Raw genomic sequence first — 24041 nt, 5'->3', positions numbered from 1 at the left:
CTTTGAGTTTTACGTCCCACGGTTATGCCGGTTAGGCTAAAGGAGACGGTGATGATGAGTAATGAATGAAAATGGTGGAATGAAGAAAGTGGGAGGAAACGGGAGAACCCCGAGAAAACCCACGCACGCGGTGTTTGTCCACCACAAAGTTCAATTGGCGGGGGCTGGGATCGAACCCGGGACCCCTAGCACCAGAGGTGAACGCTCTACCACTGAGCCACCGCGGCCCCATAAATCTACAATTGAATTGCACAAACGGATACACAAACAAAAGTTATTTGATGTACTCTGTATCGAATGGTACTACGTATCACCAAGTGTGATCGATGGTTCGCCATGGGTTCATTTTTCGAGTTTCAATTTACTTACGTGATTATCTGCTACTGCTTGCATGAATAAATTTGCAATCTATGAATAAATTCCTGTAAGCTCCTAAATTGACAAAATATAAATATCCAATGGAAGTCTACATACAGATTATAGATAACTCCTATTGAACCAAATATGGATATTTGGATCAATAAGGGATATCTATAATTCGTATGTAGACTTAGTGGACGTTACCATGATGACCATGTTATGCAATGGACGTTCGGAGTCATTCTATACTTATGGACGTTATTGATTTAAATAGGACGTCCAGTTCCACTGAATCTTGTGTAATGTAAGATCCACACAATCATTTAACCTCACGATCCTCACTGTCTTCAACTTCACGATTCCTCACTCACTTCTCTTATTTTCCTAAATCGTGACTATCCTCGAACTCATGCACTGAAACGAAGACATGTGAAAACAATAGTGACTTCAATGAGAGGGAATGTCCATCTCGGATCAAAGGTTACGACGTATGATCTGAAAGACATAAACTTTTTTCTGGTGTATTTGGAATCACAAGCAGTATTTTTCGAAAATGGAAATATCATGTTCCTTGATGTTTGGTCCTCTTCTATTTACGTGCAACATGTAATTATCTTCTAATTTCTGTCAACTGTAACCAGTGGCGTATTTAGGGGGCTATCGGGATAAAAAACCCCACCTCCGAAATATTTATTTTAAATTTTATTCTACGTACAACAATAATACTTCTTATCATATCTAAGAATTCCATTGACTTTCCATTTTCTTATGCTCTTTGTTCAGAAATAATATCGTATTTGTCAAATTTTATTCCATGTAAGAACTGCGTTCTTTCTTTCAATTCTACTCTTCTGTTGTTTTTCTTAGTTGTTACCTTCTTTCTTTTTTCCTATCATACTTTCGACCGTTGTTAATTGTGATTCAAGTCGGCCACCGGCAGTTACACCTAAACTAAGGTAAGCTGATAAGCGAAACTGGTATTCCACACCAACTTCCAGGGATATCAACGTAATGGGACTTTAGTTATTATAGCAAAGGAATATTTATATCGTTTAGTTATAAAGAAAGGTAAATGTTTGAATTAAAGAAAATCAAGAGAGAGAATCAGTAGACCGGGAAATTAGGCAGGCCAAGATGTTTCCTTTATCTTCTATGAATAGAATAAAAGGTTAGATTCACTGCTAAATGTTTGTATCATGTCACATAAGATTCACAGTCTGCAATTCTTGCCATTAAAACTGCAATCAGTATATTTCAGGTTCAACTGGTCTTAATATTCTCTTCCAAGCAAAAACGTACTCAGATTAAATTGAATATTTGCATTTTTCTCTAAAATGAATTCAGTTAAATTGAAATGAGATTACAAATATTCAACATGTGTTTGCAGGAGAGTCATTTCAGATTTGCCTTGGGGGGAGGTGTAAGATCATCCACCGAATACGAGTTTCACGTTTTTTCCTAGTATATTAGTAGATACTCGATTAAAATATATTTAATTCTCAAAATCAGATGGGCAATTGCCCCGATTTTTCCCGTGTTATGCATAGCCCTCCCCGAAACAAAATCCTAAATACGCCACTGACTGTAATTATCGGTATTGTCAGTAAAAGAAAAAATATTCTTGATTGTATCGCATTCTCTTTTTTCTACCTTGTGGACTAATGAAATTTAAAAAAAAAAAATACAATGTTGATAATAAAATGAATGGTGAAATAGTAATCCTCCCTTAAGAGAGGTGTCAATTCGCGACAGGCAAATCATGCAATCGTCATCCAAATGTTGGAGGCTGCTCGACCATAGCAGCCGTCAATACAATGAGCTATCGGGCTACGAACCTCTGGGTTCGAGTATAAATCAGTTTACTAACAAATTTTGTGAACAATATTCCGGACACACATCATACGCGTTTATCCACACTTCCATGTGTCTAGAAATGCTTTTGCGCGTTTTGCTGTAAACATTATTTGTTGCAATGCTATCAAAAAGTAGTTTCTATTCTTTTTGCACTTTGTGCTTTTAGCCTTCGTCTTGTTTTGTTTAATTTAGGGCTGCTTATTCTTCTTTAAAAGGATATTATTATTTCATTCTATATTCTTCATCACAGAAAACACACAAAAATGTTTAAAAAAACTTATAGTATCATGTTTTCTAGGTACCACTGACTAATTGAGGAGTTTTTTTTTTCAAAACTCGATAGAGCACAAATTTTGAGAATCGGAGGTATATATGTGATAGGTATGCTTTTTATGCTACCAATCGAGCAGTGAAATCAGAATTGGTAAATCTCAATATGTGCCGCGTGTATAGCATACTGAATCATGAGCGTTTTGTCAGAACTAGATAGTGCTCATGCACAGCAATTTCTCAAAACTCGATTCAGCACATAGCTGAATACTACCGAATCATGCAATCTCGTGGAGTTGTCAAAGTCCTTAACAGGAACTGGCAAATCAAAACACTGAAGGAGGTTTCTCAGAAGATTCTGAAAGCAAAGTTGTCATTTCACATAGTAATGCAACGTGTCATATCCTACAGAAGTTTGTACTGATAGTGTAAGTGTGCAGTACACTTATATTGTGTTATCTGTAGAGGTTTCTGTTTTCAAATCTGGAATTGAAACATGCCACAAAGAAATGCGAAGATCTCATGCCTACAGAAGATGAACATGGAGTCCAGTAAGAAGAAGAAGAAGGACGTAAAAAAACTCTTGCACTTTTTTCGAAATGATGGAACAAGCAGGAGGATTTTATGATGTTCTCAGAGACTGCTAACTACAACGTAAATGTATGCTTCATTACTAACTACTGTAAACACTTTATATTCTTACATCCTGGTGTTACTTTTTGAAATTTTCCATAATGTCTATTATTTCTTCATCCGTGTAACCATGTAGAAGTAACCCTTTAAACTGTACACAAAACTAACTCAATAAAACAAAATACTAATCAAAACTTAGTAAAAAATACATCATGACGATATAAAACTACAATCACAATAGTAATATAACAGTATTACACTATAAAACAATAATACTAGAAGCAAATTCAGGTTCAGTCACATTCCTATGTTTCCTGTCCATGTGCTCTGTCGAGTTTTGAAAAAAAAAACTTCATTTTTAAGTAGCCAATTCGATGACAAATATTTGTATTCTCTAGGAGATTCGCGTTGTCTGTACTTGTCCCAGGATAAAAACTAGTATTACTTACAGTTACGTTTCTTTAATGAAAGCTTATGTACAATAATAACAAAAATGCAATTCCTGTAAAAATGATGTTTTGTGCTCTATCGAGTTTTAAAAACAACGCTCCTCAATTGTATTTACATTAATTTTTCAATTGGGGAAACAATTTCGGTTTAGCGGAAGGAATGAAGTCCAGAACTCGTGGGTCCACTATATACCTTCTTGTTCTGAGAATGCCAACATAATGTTGGCGAAAAATAGAACATAATAGTTCTTTTTATATTAATAGAAGAGGGCCGTGATTATTGAGTAAGTGGGGTTTAACGTACATTATGAGCACGTATGTGACGGAATCTACTTATGTAAAATATGAACCACTATTCGGACTTTATTTGAGGATTTACAACCCACCATACAGAAAGCATGCACTTTAGTTCCTCTGTCATGAAAGGATACAAGGATTATACAGACATTTCAACTTTATCTCTGTTCCAATTTTTATTGTACTATGTTGTTTGCTAGGAAGTCCGTTAACATAACCATAACCCACATACAATGACGAATTCCATAGACGCACGAACAGTTACAACCTCCATGATTATAAAATGTCAAAACACACTCAGACTCGGTTGTAATTCCAACACAAATGGGCAAAAAAAACTACCATTTCTGAAAATGGTCAGAATCTTCACATTTATCAACAGCCATATTATACATATTAATAGGCAAAACCATAAACAAATAAACAAAAACTCAACAAATAGATGTGGTCATAACCTCCAAATAATTGAACAAAACACATGCACAAACGGACCAAACCACACTCATGGAAAAGGTCATAGTTATAAGTGTCAAAAGCTTCACACGCTGATAAACAAAAACATCCTGAAAACACTTATGACTCACAAAAATGTATAAAAACTACATATGACTAGCATGTAATAAATCAAAGGTCAAAACAACCCAGGCACATAAATTGTGAAAACTAAATCACAATTGGGAAAAGTTTTCACACATATGGATAAAACCTCATACTTCAAACAAGCCATAACCTCCAAACAACTAGTCAAAAAAAACATAATCCATAACGACCATAATCTCTACGGGTCAATCCATTACAAATGATCGAGAAATAAGAAAAATTGCCGCTCGACCTTTAAAAAGAAATCTTATTTTCTCATGAATGTTTATATTATATCAGGGTATTTCAAAATCACAATCAATTATTTTTTAAACATCTCGTAGCGACGCAGCGGCTGCCGCCAGTTTGCGTTTTCTCGATTTCAGACATTTACGTTGTTTTGAATATCTCAGCATCTATTTATCCTAACAAATTGAAAATTGCTGGGTTTGTCCAACTTGTGCAGAGCTAAAGCTTTGTTCTCTTAACATTTTTGCCTAAAACTACTTGAAAGGGGTGAAATCAGGGCCTACAGCAGCAACATATTTGCACATTGAAGACATGTTTGGGAAGAGGAAGAAACTGACGTACAGGTCTGAATTTATGTGTGCATGTAGTCCGCGGTCATAAGTTTATACTCAAAAATTTTCATATCTGTAGCTGATCCCAAAGGCCTGAACAAATATCGTAAAGTTGAGAAATTATGGCAATTTGCCATATTTCACTGTCCAATATCTCCAATGGGCCTGGATAAAAAATCTGAAATTTTTAGAATAGTTACTTCTGTAGCATACCATAACACACAACAAAGCGCGTTTTGTGTTTTTGAGCACAAGAGGGTCAAAGTATTAAGGAATGACGACATACTCTATGAGGTGTTTTGTTCACAAATTCAACTAGAAATTTGTTGATGTGAAGTAAAATAAAGTAGGATGAATGGCTAGTCCAGTCAAGGCTCTCAAGCTCCTTTCTTTCCTCTAGTTGTGACTCACTGTCTTATCACCCACAGCAGTACTGGTGAAGAATGGCGCTATCAGCAGAAGGCGAGAAAAGTCAAAATGCACACTTTGCAAAAAAGTCCGTAAGTACTCATTTCTCTTGCTGCTTGCTATATCAATGATATTCAAACATGATTATGTTTGTTTTAACTGTCAACTCATGCGAAGACTGTTGTCCTTTCGTTTGAGCTACATTATCCAATCAGTGAACACTCGCTTAATGTAAACACTGACTGGGAAATGTAAATTTAATTAAATGACAACAGTTTCCTGGAAGAGTTGACAGTTAAAACAGCAATAAACAGAATTGAATATCACTGAAATAGCAAGCAGCAAGAGAAGTGACTAGCCTAGCACACTGCTTGCAAAGTGTGCATTTTGACTTTTCTCGCCTTCTGCTGATAGCGCCACTCTTCACAGCGCTCCTGTGGGTGGCAAGACAGTGAGTCACAACTAGAGAACAGAAAGGAGCTTGAGAGCCTTAACTGAACTAGCCATTCATCCTACTTTATTTACTTCACAACAACGAATTTCCAGTTGAATTTGTGAACAAAACACCTCCTAGAGTGTCAGCATTCTTTAATATTTTCACCCCCTTCTGCCCAAAAACACAAAACACGCTTTGTTGTGTGTTATGGTATGCTACAGAAGTAACTATTCTCAAAATTTCAGATTTTTTATCCAGGCCCATTGGAGATATTGGACAGTGAAATATGGCAAATTGGCATAATTTCCCAACTTAACGATATTCTTCAGACCTTTGGGAGCAGCTACAGATATGAAAATTTTTGAGTATAAACTTATGACCGCGGACTACATGCACACATAAATTTAGACCTGTACTTCAGTTTTTTTCATCTTCCCAAACATGTCTCCAATGTTCAAAAATGTTGCTATTATAGACCCTGACTTCACCCCTTTCAAGTGGTTTTAGGCAAAAATGTTAAGAGGACAAAGTTTTAGCTCTGCGCAATTTGGACACGCCCAGCAATTTTCAATTTGCTATGATAAACACATGCTGAGATATTCAAAACAACGTAAACGCCTGAAATCGAGAAAACGCAAAGTGGCGGCAGAAGCTGCATCGCTACGAGATGTTTAAAAAAAATAATTAATTTTGGTTTTGAAATACCATGATACAGTATAAACATTCATGAAAAAATAGATTTTTTGGAGATTGTCGAGTAGCATATGTTTGGTCACTTAGAATGGATGGACTCCTACACAAATGGATGTAACACCCACACGGCAAAACGGTCATTACCTTCACAAAAATGGACAACCATTCACACGTGAAAACGATCACAACTTCCATATAAGGGAGCAAAAATATTTTGAAAATTGCCATAACCACTATGACGTGGTTAAAACTGTCAGAGGATAATCCTGATAGACGAATGGAGTTTTGTGAGTAGGCGTTGGCTCTGATAGCTCGTGATCTAGTGTTTCCTCATAAGATTCTATTTAGTGATGAGGGAAATTTCGATGTAACAGGTGAGGTTAACAACCAAAATGTTAGGTACTGAGCTAATACAAATCTTGATTGGATAAATACATTGGTAAGGTGGAAGTGCGGTAATGGTATGGGGTGGAATATGGGTCGAAAAACTTATAGGAACTGTTTTCATTGATGGGACCATGAAAAAGATATGCTTGAAAAACACTGTTATGCCACTTTTGTTGAACGAGGAAGAGAGATTTCATGAATATTGGCAACAAGATGGGGCACCGCCGTATTATGGTCGTAATGTAATAGACGGCTTAATCAAGAGTTTCCCGGTAGCTGGATAGGTCGGCATGGACCAGTTGAGTGGCCAGCAAGGTTCCCTGAACTAACTCTGTTGGATTTTTATCTTTGGAGGCACCTTAAAATATTGTCTATCAGTGTAAAATTAATGACATTGTCCACCTGAAAAGGAAAATCATTACGGCCTGTAAACAAATATCATCGATAATGCTTCGCAGAGTGCACAAGCACTGGGTCGCACGGTTAAGGATATGCATACAACAGAACGGTGGATATGTTGTACATGTCATATGATTATAATTGTCTCGTGTGCGTTAGCTTTCTCTTTTCTTGGTTATTAAAGCATATATAATGTGAGATATTACAAAGCTTGTTTTTCACTTACTTTTATGCTGCAATTCAAAACATTGCACAGCATTTCACACATAGCCTATCCTAAATCTACTCACGACTTCAAAACCGTTGTAGATTTTGGAAAACTAACCTTATCATTGGGTTTCCCTTCGAACGAGGATGTTGTTTAATATGTCATATGACTATGTTGCCATTTAAAATAAACAAGTTGATTCCAACATGGCGGACAACAACATTAACCACGTCATAATGTTTCCCTCTCAGACCAACATTGATCCCAATTGGCTTTGAATCGACTGCATTTACAGTTTCTCAAATATTTAGATCGGTCTAGACTTTGTATTTCACTTTAAAAAATATCATCTTTCAATTACTTCGGACATTTGGACATTTTCCAATATGGCAAACGAAAAAGTTGTGGAATTTTAGTATGTGATTTAAATAATCTTTTCCAACATTTATGTCAAATTTCTGGTTGTTAATAATTACTTCCTAAGTTCAAGAAAATTTTAAATCAATTTGACGGTAATTTTCGGAATTTTAGAATTTAGAGCTAAATATTTCTACAAGTAAAAGTATGTATTTTATGAAAAATTGATTATTTATAAAAAAAAGTATTGTGTTATCTATGTTCTATAAAATAACACTAAATTTATCTCTTTATGTTTAACCATAACAAAGATATTGCTATTTTATCTGGGTACTTTTCATTTGACACTTCCAGAGGCCACTTTCCAATATGGCGGACGAAGGTCAGGTGGGATTTCAGGGAATTTTAAGTGTGTTGTTTAGAACACCATTCCCAACATCTGTACCAATTTTCAGTTTGACATTAATTTGTTCCTTACTTTTTGGTAATTTGAATACACTGATATCACGCTACACGAATTAATTGATGTGTATAAAAAGTCAGTATTTTAAAAATATTGTTTAAGCACTTCAGGATAAGAGAAAAATAATTTACCTCTGTTTTGTTCGAAAATGGTCCAACGAATGCCTCTACATAGGGATCTGCTGAGCCACTAGCATCTAATCCAGGGCGAATTGATGCCTGATAGATGAAAGCACGTAATTCATATACCTACAAAAGATTTAAAATTAAGACTGAAACTCAATTTTAACTTAGATAATTCAAGTTTTCTTTAACTAAAATTTACTAGCTCGTATGAAATTAAGTGAAAGCATAGTAAAAATTGACTGTTTTGTGCCAGTCTACTAAATTATATGTATTGTGAGTTGATATGTTTATAATTACATCATAGTATGCAAACCTGCAAAGACATGTGATATATATGATTATGATATGATAAAAGTTAGCTTTTCACGGCCCGAAATTATTACAACCATGCAGCGGCCTATTTCTTCATAATTTTAGATCCGTTCAGATAAATATATTTCATTGTAACATATCCAAGCAAATATCTAGGCAAGGGTAACAAGATTTTGAGGTTCAAAGTTAACTTTGGAGGGTACTATGATCGGCACTCATGCGACTGTGGAATGTGTGAAACTGATTTTTTCTTTTTAAAAAAGTGTAATCCCTGCTCCTAAACGACACATTTACATCTAGGCTACTCATTAACATTCAAATTTGTCAACAACAATTCCACACTGTTTTCTATTCGTAGTCTTTTACGTTCACACTTTGGCAATTTTGGTTTAACACGGCAGAGTAAACATTGTCCCCCCATGGTTCATATCTGAAAATCTACAGAAATAGGATTAACGATGGTTTCATTACTTACGCAGCTGTGGCTCAAAGTAAATACTCTACAAATTCCGGGTTGCGCGACTTTCCGAACACCCCATACAATCACTAAAAAGCCACAGTGAAGAATTTCTCTTAAAATGTCTACGTATATCGTAATAAAAAGTACAAAACATGAATGCACTGGAACCTAAGTCTCAGAAAATGTTTTGTCCCTTGCATCGAAAATACTCATGGATTTACAGCATAAATTTACTTTTATTTTCTACTAGGGTTGATTACCCGCTTCACTGGTTTGAAATAAAAAACTTTAAATGTACAACTCGTTATGTTATGTATTTGGTAAAACTGACAGTACAAATTTACTATCCTGGACTGAATTTGGATTTAAACGGCATTGGAAGTGTTACTCTTCATCTCAGCGACCCGAAAATTATAGATTGGACACTAATATCGGACATTTTCGATCATTTTTATATATCTCAACTCCTCGAAGTTGCCGGTCTGAATTGGGATTTAAACGGCATCAGAAGTGTCATTGTTCATTTCAACGACCCCGAAAACTACGGATTCGACACTAATATCGGTCAATTTCAGTCATTTTTAAATATTTCCCCCTTTCCTCTCCTAAGTTTTACTATCAAAGTAAAATGATAAAAACACTACAAGGCCCGAACCTCATCTATGTTGAAAATTTGATTGAGATCGGTCGGGTAGCAGCAAACGTGGTCACGTTCATTTTTATGTATTTTTCTTTTTGTCTCCTCCTTCCGCTTCCTTAAGTTGCACCGTCAAAGTGAAATTTAAAAAAAAGAAAAACATCTCGGGCCAGTGCCTTATCTATGTGGCAAATTTGATCGAGATCGGTCTCATGGGTCAAGAGTTATTAATTTTTATTTATATTCATGTATCCTCTCTTAGTCTTCTCCCCTACATTGTACCGTCAAAATGAAACGATAAAAACACTCCCAGGCCCGAACTATAATACCTTTTCTACAATAAATTTACACTAGAATCTATTTGGCATATAAACACTTCTTTCTTGAACTACCAATTACTGATAACCTGTATCTTTAAAGATGGCGAAAACGCTAAGGAACTCCACTCCTGTAAATCATGTAATTATAGGCACAACATAACATTCTGGGATCAAATTTTACAGAATTTAAATCATAAAATAATGTAAATTTAATTTAATATGTAATTTTTAGGTTATTCAGTATTTTTCTTTTTATCGCCAAATACACACGTACGACAAAATGTTTTCAGAAAATCAAAGATTTGTCGCTGTGAATGTGTTACAATTATATTCTGCCAATATACCTACTCGAGTAGTGGCTCGCGCGCGCCTTCAGTACACGTGTTCCCATGTTTGATTTCCAGAGAAAAAGCATTATGGTGATTAGAATTTCACTTTAATCCCACAATGCACAGTGGGACAGATATGGATCATAGTGGTAAATGTAATCTGTGCTTTCCTACTGTAACGATTTCTCATTAATCGAGTATATGGTAATTTAATAAATATTATTTTAAAAAAGACAATTTATGTGGAGTGAGCTCTATCTGACCTCCTTCATATAAATGTATTATTTACGTATTTCGACATTATCGGAAGACCAGCACGCTACACATTATAATATTACTGAGAGCGCCACTTGTTTTGGGTGATGGAATGCAGAAGTATGGCTTTAAAAAAAGCGCGCTGGAGTAGGCACTGGTATAATAAGTGTGAAATTGGTAACGGGCAACACCTTTCAGGAGAGGTCTGATACGATTCATTATATATATATATATATATATATATATATATATATATATATATATATATATATATATATATATATCAGCGTACCAAAAAGTTTTGTTATATATCAAAGGAGTATAGTTGTGGCAGTGATTCTCGGCTTATTAGTGCAATTCAATGCATAAGAGGATGTATAAAATTACATTATAGTAGACATTCTGTGGAAATTATTTCTTTAATTGAGTGATCATACATATTACAATTTTGACTTTGTGTTGGTAGTATGGCATTTTCCAGGAGTGGACTGTTTGTGTGGGTGATCGAGTGGAAATTTATAAATTAAGTCAATCATTCGAAATTATTTCTTCAACATTAATATATTCAACAATCTACAAACTAAGTAGGGTTAGTTATCCCCCACTTCGTGTACCTGCTATACTATTTTAATAAGCACCTAGGCTGAATTGTGGAGTCATATATAACGAGAAGTTGCTGTTCATAAATTAATCTATACCCTATAGTAGGTAAGTTCTTGATTTACTTTATAATATTGTATATCATTTTCTCAATAAGAGAAATTCTATATTATTATTTTGTCCAAATATTGAGCGTATTCTACATAGGAAGCAATACTTGTATGTTGTGAGTTCACTTTGAAATCAAAAGACCTAACGTAAGAAGAATAGCTGAAATACAGTTTAGTTTTCCATAATTTCCCTATTTATGTTTTTCTTTTTTCGATATTATTATTGTGAATTATTGTGTATTGTTTGTATTCATTTGAGAAGATTGTTCATTATAAAGAGGATTCCTTTTAAATTCATAAATTTTCCTTCATGCCTGCCGTATATCACCCCAGATTACTTATATAGTTTGAAAAATAGTATCTATAGGAAATGATTCGTATTCCTTACTTATATGGAAGTCTTTAACACAAAATTTAAACAACGTATGTGAAGTAAAATATTGTACTAGGATTCCTCCCACCTTCTCATTTCACTTTTATTGGAATTAGTTAAACTACGCCTGAAAGTATTAATTAACAATTGTGTAATGGGCATTCGGGTGTTTGTTATCCCTTGCTCATTTGGTCCGGATCAGAATACGTCTCGTCATGAATTTTACTACACTACATAGCGATATATAGTTGCAAATGCATGTTGAACCAGATTAGGAACTTGGAAGCTAGTTTAATTCCACAGTTCCCACTTAAATGGCACTTTAAGCGTACCGGTACTAGCGTTATTCATTTTTCTTTTCTCTTGCAAAACTATTTTTTCACAGAAAAAATGTATTGTAGGCAGGGACGCATGGAGTGGATCCTGGGATCCGGACCCCATCTAAATTTCGACTTTTGCGTAAATTTATAATAATTTTAGGGGCAATCTTAGGAGTTTTAATATAAAATATCCTCATATTGAGTTTGGACCCCTCCCGAAATAAATTCCTGTGTACACTACTGATTGTAGGGTTAAACAGTAGGCTTATGTATTATATATCCTTGGTTCTGAAAAGGACTCTAATATATTTTGGCAAGGACGAAAACATTACACAGGTTATGTATTGTCTGTCAAACATATAAATGCATGTTTTCTACGGAATAGTATCTAGCCCCTTGCTGCTATGAAAATAAAATACCACACAGTACCCCATATCATTTCGCCAGTAGCTTCCTATTTGCTGATCAGTTAAAACAATATTCCTGGCCATCGTGGTGAAAAATGTATTTGCTTTTTCGTGCATTGTACGAAAAACACAAAGAGTGAACGTAATAAAAACGAAACTAGGGGAAAATACAATGCGATGTAAAGTGCTTGGACTCTTTGCCAAATCACTCAATGTAGCGTTTTCCTTCTAAGTAAGTCTTGATGGTGTAATCAGTAACACCGTGGGCTCAAGTTCACGGGGTCATCAGACCGATTCCCCTTGAAGATATACGTTTTTCTTTACAACAATAGAAGTTTTTAAAAAAAATATCCAGTCATCCGAGAAAAGGAAATTCTGTAGAAACACATTTCACTTTTGTATTCACATTATCGCGAAAAAATATGATCATTTCTTGCATTTCAAACCATAGACAATAAGTTAGTGAATAATGTTTTCCGGTCTTTTATAAACACTTTCCAGTGTGTTGTCGTCGGCAGAGCTCTACACTGTAGACCTTAAAGTCGCAAGTTTCTGAGGAAAACAGTGTCCATTTATTGTTATTATTATTATTACCTGGTTACCATCTAACCACTAGCTTGTAGCTCGTGCCTACGTTTTCTGTCTTGTGCTTAGCACAGTAGTCTTAATACAAATTAAGCAATCTTCTCTTTTCTACATGAAGTCTATGACACAAATCAAGTACAGGTGAATGTATTTAGAAACGACAAAGTTTTCGCACGTCATTCACTTCAGACGAACTTCTATTATCCAGTTTTGTTTTCTGGCAGAAGCTACTGTTTTATACTGAAAATTGGCATTTAATGCACAATGGAATAAGGCTCACTTTTGGTATGAGACTTCCAAACTTTGCTACGCATAAGTATCTAAAGACTCATAGAACAACTATCGTCCGTCCGTCTGTCGACAGGTATGAGAAGAAGAATTGTAAAAGATAAAGAAATAACGGATCTTGCAATAGATTCACCGTCCCAAGGATAGGTTTCATCTCCTCTGTTTACCCTCTGTTCAAATCGGAAGTTGTTTAAGTCAATCATTTCCGGTTTCAACGTTTATCTCCATAGAACAGGTAAAAAATGATAGACAATTAATAAGAGTAAATGAAAAAGTAATTATTTGTTGTGTTCTAGCGGGAATAGAACTCGGAACCGCATACACCAAAGGCGCACGTGCAACTCGCTAGACCAACGGGAAGGGTTGAAATCTAATATTTTATCTGAGGATACAAAATTTTATTTACAATTTTTTGCATTACTTTACTTACAGTAATTTACCTCTAACAAAAAACTAATCTGTTTTACGTCCCATAGTTATGCCGACTAGGGTAAAGGAGGCGGTGGTTATGAGAAATGAATGAAATGGTGGAATAATGAAAGTGTGGAAAACAGAACCCAGAGAAAACCACACACACGCGCTGTGTCCACTACAAAGTTCACCTGGCGCGAGCTGGGATCGAAACAGAGATCCTATGCACCAGAGGTGAACGCTCTACCAGTTTCTTAACTTCCTGACTTATTCCCTATTTCAATCACATTTCAGGACTACTAGAATCGACAGGGACATGAACACAGAAAAATCGAGGACAGTTAAAATTGCTCCCTTGAAAAGGCACTCGTAAACCTCACGATCGTCAGTCTAACATCTCAGGCTGCTCAGCTAGTCCCGCCTGCTTCCAGTGGGCCACTGTGACCCCTAGTTTTGTAACAGTTTGTAGTTATATTCATTATCTTCACTCTCGCAATCAGCTATCAAGTCACGGTGATTAAATTATACATTTTATTTATTTTTATGTATTTTATTTATTTATTTACTAAAATATTTACCTCACAGCCAAAAGATCATTATTTTTGCAAAATGTTTATTATTTTCATGAAGCAAAGAGTGAATATTCTACTTGGGTTTAGAACTATCGCTACTACACTTTTAATTAACAACTAATAGCTTATGTTCATTATTTTCTACAAATTACTTGCAGACTATTCGGAGTAAATGTTTTATTTTAGTAATATTTCACTCAAGTTTAGTCATATGTTAATTACCATTTCAAATATTTATAAGTTTCCCCTTCCATTTACAATAATGATTAGAAATGAAGAGTCCTATTTTTATAAAATTCTTGATAATTGTAATACTTTATTTAAAGGACGTAATTCTGGACTATTTAGAAATATTCATATAAACTAGAACGAATACGATAATACTAAGCAACATTATTAGAACAAATATTGCTGTTTAAGAAATTGACAGAATCAAGCTTCTTTTTTTTAAAAAAAACAACGTAGTGTATGGGATTCGAACTGATGATCGTGGATAGAAACAAAACATACGGACCGCGCGCTAACCGTATACTCTACGAAGGCATGTTAAGGTTCACTCTCTTAGTAGACGCATATCAGAAAATCACTACCATAAATTGGCTGATCGCTTCGCATATTCTTTGGCTTATTTCTTTTCATTTCTTCGTTTACGTATAAAATGTTTAATACCTATTATTATTATTATTATTATTACAGCTGTGCAATATATATATATTAACAAAGATTATGAAGGATTTACGTTGTATTTCTAATAAAGGATAAAGTTTTCTCTCTCTCTCTCTCTCTCTCTCTGTAAATTTCGCCGCGCGTTTGCCACGCTTACGAAAATGGAACTTCGAATTTTTCGATGAGTTTCGGAGATTTCTTTTATTAATGATAACTTCTTTACTTCTTAATTTTTTACAGAAATGTTTATTTTTTGGAAATATTGGTTTCCTTTTTCTGCATATTTCTAAGAAGACATTTAACATTTTCTATCCTAATATAGAGACTTGTTTTTATTTATGTAATTTTGAAAGACATTGGACAGAAATTCTGGACAGAAGTGTAGTTTCTTCTTTTATTTATACTCCATTCCTAGACACAGGCAAAACAACTTCCTCCATTTTATTGTTTCTTTAAACAAATCACGTAATGACCCATACCTTGGGTTCGGTCTTACTTGTTAGCTCTAAACTTCATACGTCTCTATTCTTTTTTCCCTTTTCTACTTATGCTCAAGAAACAAAAATAGTTCTGTGTTCGCGTGAATCGATTCGTGAACTACAAAATCTTCAGACTACCTTGCTATCGAATAATCTACGAGGGAGGGTGGCCGGAGCAGAGACATACGCACATTAATCTGGTTTCGTTACCTCAATCTGTGTGCAAATTTACACAACTAACTTGGTCTTCAAATTTTACACGTGATTTCACCAATAAGTTATTATTAGCTTTAACGCTACATGACAAGTTGATAAAGCATGAAAGGAATGACACAAATTAGAAATAATGATCGAACTTAGAACTCTAGTCACAAGATCGATTCTATTCAAGGTGTCATTTCACCTTCCTACCTAGAAAAACCCGGCTTCGATTCCCGACAGGAGCTCATGTGGTTCGGATTCCACGTTAACCAGTAGGTCCTATCTCCTATAGCCTTGCTGCTGAAAGGGGCGTTAAACTCAAAATCAACTCAACCTATCTAGAAGAAGGGCGAAACAAAATTCATTACCACTACCAGCTAATAAATATTTATACACCATTTCTTGTTTTCGTAAAATAATAATTGTATCTGTCAATCTATATATGTAATAATATTATTACGTTCATTGTAAACATAAAAAGAATCTGATATAAAGTATATCTCTTCTGTTCCTATCAATAGCTTCGACTATGTGTTTTTCTTTCCTTCTTTTGTCATTCTATTATTGATATTAATAATAATAATAATAATAATAATAATAATAATAATAATAATAATAAGTGGACACTGTTTTCCTCAGAAACTTGCGACTTTAACGTCTACAGTGTAGAGCTCTGCCGACGACAACACACTGGACATTGTTTATAAAAGACCGAAAAACATTATTCACTAACTTATTGTCTATGGTTTGAAATGCAAGAAATGATCATATTGTTTTGCGATAATGTGAATACAAAAATGAAATGTGTTTCTACAGAATTTCCTTTTCTCGGATGACTGGATAATTTTTAAAAACTTCTATTGTTGTAAAAAAAAAAACGTATGTCTTCAGGGAGAATCGGTCTGAGGACCCCGTGAACTTGAGCCCACGGTGTTACCGATTACACCATCAAGACTTACTTAGAAGGAAAACACTACATTAAGTGATTTGGCAAAGAGTCCAAGCTCTTTACATCGCATTGTATTTTTTCCTAGTTTCATTTTTATTACGTTCACTCTTTATGTTTTTCGTACAATGCACGAAAAAGCAAATACATTTTTTACCACGATGGCCAGGAATACTGTTTTAACCGATCAGCAAATAGGAAGCTACTGGCGAAATGATATGGGGTAATGCGTAGTATTTTATTTTCATAGCAGCAAGGGGATAGATATTATCCCGCAGAAAACATGCATTTATTTGTTTGACTGACAATACATCTGTGATTGCATTGAAGTGTGTTGCTCGTGGGCGATTCTGAACTAAAAGAAGAAAGACATAAACTAAGGGTCCCTTTATGTTTTAAAAAAAGTCTTTACGTCTAAACTTTCTTTGTGTGATTAATTTGAATGTAATTTTTAAACAACCAATGGACTGTGTAAAATGCAGTTACATTTGGAAACCCAAGTTCTTCTCTAGATTGTGTTATATTCTTTTACCTAGTATATTCAAATTCCAAATACATGTATACTAATATAACTGCAATTAGTTTAAATGTAGCTTGTTGGATAAAAATGTGTAAAAATATTATATCAAATTTTATGTGCTATCATTACTTACATGTGATTCTGTGTATTTCAGGAACAAAGGCAGCTTTAGTTTTGATGTTTTGTTTCTATGGGCTTTAAAACCAGGAGGAAGACCAGACATGCATTGCTTGTAATCTTTTGTATACCCAAACCATGTGTAGACCCTTAGCCTCATCGGTATCCACCATCTTGGGACTGACCTCGCCTGCGTTATGTACTGTAGAATAAAGTGCTTTTAATTTCATTTTGTTAATACATATTCACATACAGAAACGAAAGTTCACTTTAAGTTAATGTTAGAATAGTTGAGGAGCTAGAATAGTTGTTGAGAATAGTTGAGGAAATTAATGTTAGATAGTTGAGGTGTTCAATAGTTGAAGATCAGAGGCCGCAGTGGCTCAGTCGTGGATCACTCACGTCTAGTGCGTGAGGTTTTGGTTCGATTCCGGCTTGCGTTAAAATCAACTTTGTGGTGGACAAATACCACCTGCGTTCATTTCTCCCTGATTTTTCCGCTTTCCCCCACCTTCATACCATAATTTCATTAATTATCATCACTTTCGGTGCCTAATTGTGGGACGTAAACTTATACATTTCATTTCATTTCAAAAGTTAAGAATCACGCAAGCTTACAGTTGTAGTTTCTTACACAAGTGAAATGGACATAAGAAATGTGTTCTAAAGTAACTTAGAGACGCTTCGAATTTATAAAGGAATAAACACCGTCGAACAACAAATACACAATACTGCAGTTTTCTAAAGTTCGAAATCGCTACAGATACTGGCAACCATGATATTACTGCATCATAGTAATGGAACCAGGGGTAAAAAGTGCAGGAGAACGCCGTCCCAAATATTCCAAAAAATATGTAAGGCGTCGCCCCAGTTCCTAAAAGATTACAATGGACGAAGATAGGCAGGGGGACGGCGTGGCGTTATGCCGTTACCTACCGTCCTCCTACCTTTTCAGATCCTCTTTTACCCCTGAATGGAACTAAAGGAAGACGTTTTCCAAAAACGATATGAACACTTTTAACACTAACGAATCTTTTATGGAGAATGCCCACACTTATAATGATTTTTATAAGTTCTCGCTCTAACACTATTTATTTATATAAGATGTTCCAAAATAAGTTCGAAGTAAGGAAGGAGGGAATTTTTTGAGGCCAATCAATGTAAGAAATTGAATCAAGATGAACTACCTGTCAAAAGAAATATATATTTGAAGAAGCTCAATGATCCACACTATCGGAGCATTGTTCAAGTCAATCAGATTCGACCATCTAAACATTTACTCCAAATCCTGAATCTGTTATCTATGGTTGTGGGCCTATTGAACAAATCTAATAATCATAATACACCATTAAAGAGGATGCAGCAACGGAATCTGACGATTCTTCGCCGCAAAAATAATTGTTGAGAGAACCTGAATTTAATATATGTTGTGCTACAGCTCAAAGTATTTTAGGGAAGTGGCGGTACGGGCTTTGCAATCACGTCTTCTCAGGGAATGTTGAATACAAATGTTCATTTTAAAAAACTCATGTTCGCGAGGTGGTCGCCATTGCTGCGAACTGTAACGCCCCCTTCCACCTAGCCTCGCCTAATCGAAACCAAATCAAGAGTCTGTTAGAAAATTTAGAAATATAAAAAAAAACTGTCAACCTGGGCTCAGATAACAAAGCCTGGCAGAGAGGGCTTGGGAGAGCGGGGTCGAGCCGTATCGCGAAATCTACTTCGAAAGTACAGGCAGAAATCACAGATCCAATATTTCTCTTTCCAAGGCAAAGGCAAACACATTAAACATAAACAGAATAAACACCAACACAATGTTCCAGTTTGAAATATAACAATTTTATTGACAAACGTGAGAGGTGTATATGTGCTAAATCGTTAGGATAGTACATATACACTAAGTTCAAACGTAAAATAATAACTATCGGAACAACTATTTTCCCCCAGTTAATAATCTCACTAAATCTTGAATTTTAGAAAGTGATAAATCTCTTGTTCATTTCTATGAAACTCAACTACTCAAATCGAATCACATTCTTGAATTTTTAAATATTGAAATTTTTACTAAATCAGTTTTCTAATAATATTTTAGACAATCTCTGATTGATATTAATTCAAAAATTGACAAACTAAATTCTTCTTGTTCAAAATAGCTAATGTTAACCCTGTTGACAACTTTCGAGAAAAAATCGAGAAAATATTTGTATTTTAAGAAAAATAGTTAATTTCGTATCAGTTTAAATATATAGCTAAATAGCTGCAAAGAAAAAACATAAATTAAATAATAGAAATACTGGATCTGGAAATGGTTCAAGTATTAATCCGATGTTTCCGACAAAAATTAGAAAATGAGTATCGCCACTTAAATCAGGGAGGAATCTTCTTACTAGTGAAATGCAAAGGTCCGCGAGTTTAATCCCTTTCGGAGACAAAACTACACACAACCGCACCAAATCCACACTTTTAACGAAACACAACTACTTTTAAATAGAAATCAAAGTAGCAACTCACCTATTATCAGATTACTTAAAGCTTTACCTACAGACTTCCTTCCTTTCGTTGGAAACTTGGCCTCTTTGACTGAATGAAGGAGTAACAACGATAGCAATTCTTTGCTCAGTGCCAGATAGCTTGCTCTTAAACCTTTCGTGATTCAAACCAATTCAAACAATAAATTACGTCATTACAGAGTTTCACCATTGGACAATTCTTTCGAATTACTGGTAGAAACGAGGTCTAAACCAGTAATCGCTCTAGACTCAAATAAGATTTGCCCAACACTATAAGTTTTCTCTCCTTTTAATTTTCTTTTTTTTTTTAAAAAAAAAAAAGAAATATTTCAGAAAGAAAGGTGTGAGAAAACAGACATAAAATATATGTCGAATCCACTCTCTGAGCTCGGAAAATAAAGCAATATGAGAGATTTATTAACACTATATTTTCAATGCTCACTTTCCCTCTCCGACTCTTTAACTTTCCAAATGCACTAAAGCAACTTTTTTTCTTCCCAAATTCTTCCTGAATCACTGAAAACTTGTTCCACAAATCCACAAAAAGTAACAGAATAACTCACTTAATTCAAAAAGAATGAATAACAATATTAACTTCTCTGGCACGGAACTCCGATTTGCCCAAGTATAAGTATTTAACCACATGTCCTACTGCCACACACAATCTAAGCCGAGAACACGTAACAGCCAACTCCACATCTCCGGAAGACCACAAGATACTAGACAACGTAACCAGGTGTTACGCTGTCAGGTAGAATCGGCGAGTTAAGCCACGTCCCTCAAACGATCGCGCGCAAAGCTCTTTTTTTCTCTCCAGTTGTCACAGTATATGAATTTACAGTCTATTCCTCCTTACATATTCCTTTTAAATTTTCATGCATTTTTTTCTTTTCTTCTTTTTTTAAAAAGAAAACTTTTTGCAAAATTGAACTAATAGTTTTAACAAATGACAAACTTTAACAATATTAATTTAAATAATAATATAAATATAATATATACAATTTTTCCTCCTTGTACACATCCATTCTTCGTTTTCCAAGAACTCGAAAGGATGGGATGTTACAGAACACACTTTTGAAGACGGTCTTAAAAGTTGTGCATAACCCTGCGTAGAGTTTCCTGAGAATCCCAGATGCTGTATTCCTGATGGCTTCCTTTAAGATGTGGATGTATGTCGGACGGCTTTCGAAAACTTCACTTTGCATGTAACCTAGCAGGAAAAGATCACACGCGATCATATCAGGGATATTGAGAGCCATTCGATGTCTCCTCTACGCAACACCACCTCGTTTAGATGTTGTGAAGTAGGATTCGATTGACTAAACATGAAGGTCATAGTTGAGGATCATAACCATGTGGATGTAACTCACGTTCAACAAACGTGTTTAATTTGTCGTATTGCTCTGAATTCACTGCCAGGTGGTTATTCTGATCGCCTTTCAAAAAGTAAGGATCAATAAGACCAGATCACACACTAATCTTCGGACTGTGCAGAGGCCTCTTGTCCAGCTGGCAAAGATTCACTTCTGTTAAGTACTGGTAGTTCTGTATATTATCACCTTGCAGAAGAAACGCTTTGTATGTTAAGAGATGACTTAAGATTTCATTTGTCACAACTGTTACTAAAAGCTTACAAAGGTTTCTTCTGCTCACCTTGTCGCCAGCGCTTATCATTTGCTCAACAACAAATTTGTAAGACTAAAAACGCAAGTTATGATGGAATATATTCGATGACACGAGTTATTCCTCAACAGCAGGACTATAACTTATTTCCTTGACAATCGTCTAGAACTCCGCATAACTGAATAGACTGTAGAACTCGTTCAATGTCCTCGGAAGTCCGATCCGTATGCTATGTACAGTATCTAGTGGTGATATTCTGAGAGCGAGTTCCGTCACACGAAAGTTATTAACCCACAGTAAAATGGTATTTCGTGTGGAAACACGTTTATTATTGTGAATCTGAAAGTGTCGCCGAAAAGCATAGTGCTTAGCAATCACAGATTCATTGTTTCTGAAAAATCACAAAAGCACAGCGTTCTTCCAACCATTGTTCCATGTTAACTAAAATCAAAATGCTTTGGGTAGATGAACATTTAAATATCATTGTATCACTTAACTTCTAATCAGTATTGTCGGTACCGTATAAAAATCATCTGACTCGCCTGCCGAATACTGCATTACTTTACTCTTATTAGCTCAGTGGTTAGGCGTTCTAAGATGAACATACATATCAGTTCGAGAACATAAATGTGAGGAAACGGTCAAAGCAAATCTTAGCTCCCGCAGCCAGTAAATGAAATGTAGGAATGAAAGTTTCCCAGTTTTCAGAAATTAATATGAAGAAAAGATTCAGCGCTTTAGCTCAGTTCAGTGAAGGAAGAAAATACTTGCATCTGTGTCTCAACAAAACCAAAACAATTGTTAGCACAAATCGTATACGCTAGTCAGATTTTGGTGCAGTAAAGAGTATTCTCTTTTAGAGATCCCAATGAATGTCAAGTTTCACTCTGATCCCCTATCTGTACAGGCCTTGCCGACAGCTGGAGTAAAGTACCCTCCTTCTATGGACTGGCTCTACACATATTCACCTTCCCAACCAGCATGTCCGGCCCTTTCCCGAGCCACTTGACACCATACCCAATATACTGCTATAGCACCCCTCTGGCCCCAAACCTCACCGCAATGGTGAGAAAAAATTCAAGAAAACGGAACGCCAAGAATACGCCATAGGAAGAATGAAGAAGAAACAGAGCAGAACACAAATAATAGCAATGAGAAATCCGACGTAGAGAACGCAAATGGTAATATCCTAGTGAAGTACACAAATGTTAATGACTGAGAAGAACACAACATTAAATACTAGCACTAAGATGAATTCACACTTAGCACAGGACAGTGAAACAGAACGAACACCAGTTTCACCCAACACACTACACACAATAGTCCACTACTTCAACTTCTCTGCATACATTTATGAACCTAACGCCTGTGATTGTGTGTTCAAGAATATACAACCTTGAACACGGGAAACACTTGCGAGAGCGACTCACCAAAACTAATGAGAGCTTCCACTTGCTCTTCATCTCTCTAGAAGCATTGGGCTTCTTCCAGGAGAAGTATACGCCAAAAGACTTTTTTACTAAAAAAACAAATACACATCAATACAGTCACAAGAAGATATTGAGACAGCAAATGGATAGATTCTTGCAGCTGGCCAACAACGCAAAAGTAGAGTACCCAAACAGCATATCTACACGTGTGGTGACAGGTACAGACATTCCAAAGGTGAAATAATCTCACTAACAAAAACACTGATTTCTGCATCTTGACACGCATACAGCCTACAAGGTCCCCCTTTCCCTACTTAGACTCTTCTCAAATAATCCCGAGGCCATCAACTGGTTCATAGGGAAAGGACTCAGCCCCTGCAAAAAATATATGAAAATATCGAGAACTGCAAGACCTAATCCTTGGCAAAACTGCTACGCCTATGGTCACCGAACATACGCCCGCACTCTCCCCAGAGTCTGCTTTTGCTGTGAAGACAGATACAGAAAACAATGCAACTACCCTGTGAACAGAATGTTCTGTGCCACATGCAAGCAGATAGGACACAGGACAGGAGACAGCAGTTGCCCAAAGAAACAATGCTACAACCAAACTAGATAAGCTATTTCCAACATATTCAATCCTCAAGAGCTTTCATCACTCGCAGCATTTTCCTTTTGAGTCAAGATTTCCACGACAAACAAGAACCACAAGAGACCACTACAGATATTGAAACAAAGACAAATCGAGCCATAGGAACAGCAAACACACCGTCATGAACTGAGTAGCTTCTTTCTTCACCATGGCAACAGATCCGTTTCCCCCGCCCGCAAACAAAAAGCACTAAACCAAGCCACCAGAAAAGCCACAAAACTCATCATCCAATGGCAAAACCACACAAGCAAACACCTACATAGCAAACTAAACTAACAAACTTGTCCAAACATAAAACAATTAGAAGCACACACGAAGTCTAATCTCAGACATCATACAAACAACAAGTATCACAGCCACATAACCTCCGATACATACACACACGAGAACCTGCAACAAGGAGACAAGGCAAGACACAT

The 24041-nt window shown here is 35.6% G+C and overlaps 1 protein-coding gene across 1 annotated transcript in view; it reads right to left on the bottom strand.

Moving 5' to 3' along the window:
• LOC145663722 (otoferlin-like) overlaps positions 1 to 24041 on the bottom strand; it is a 189817-nt gene that overhangs the window by 19122 nt on the left and 146654 nt on the right. The window contains exons 14-15 of the mRNA XM_081729805.1: positions 17424 to 17609; positions 8506 to 8622 (exon numbers count right to left, since the gene is read on the bottom strand). Of these exons, the coding sequence (XP_081585931.1) occupies positions 8506 to 8622; positions 17424 to 17609 (303 nt within the window). The remainder of the gene's footprint in view (positions 1 to 8505; positions 8623 to 17423; positions 17610 to 24041) is intronic.

The sequence above is a fragment of the Thermobia domestica genome, chromosome 11 (assembly GCF_964235325.1).
Source record: "Thermobia domestica chromosome 11, izTheDome1.hap1.1, whole genome shotgun sequence".
NCBI lineage: Eukaryota > Metazoa > Arthropoda > Insecta > Zygentoma > Lepismatidae > Thermobia > Thermobia domestica.
The sequence above is the reverse complement of the archived record's forward strand: the minus strand, read 5'-3'. Positions and strand labels throughout refer to the sequence as shown.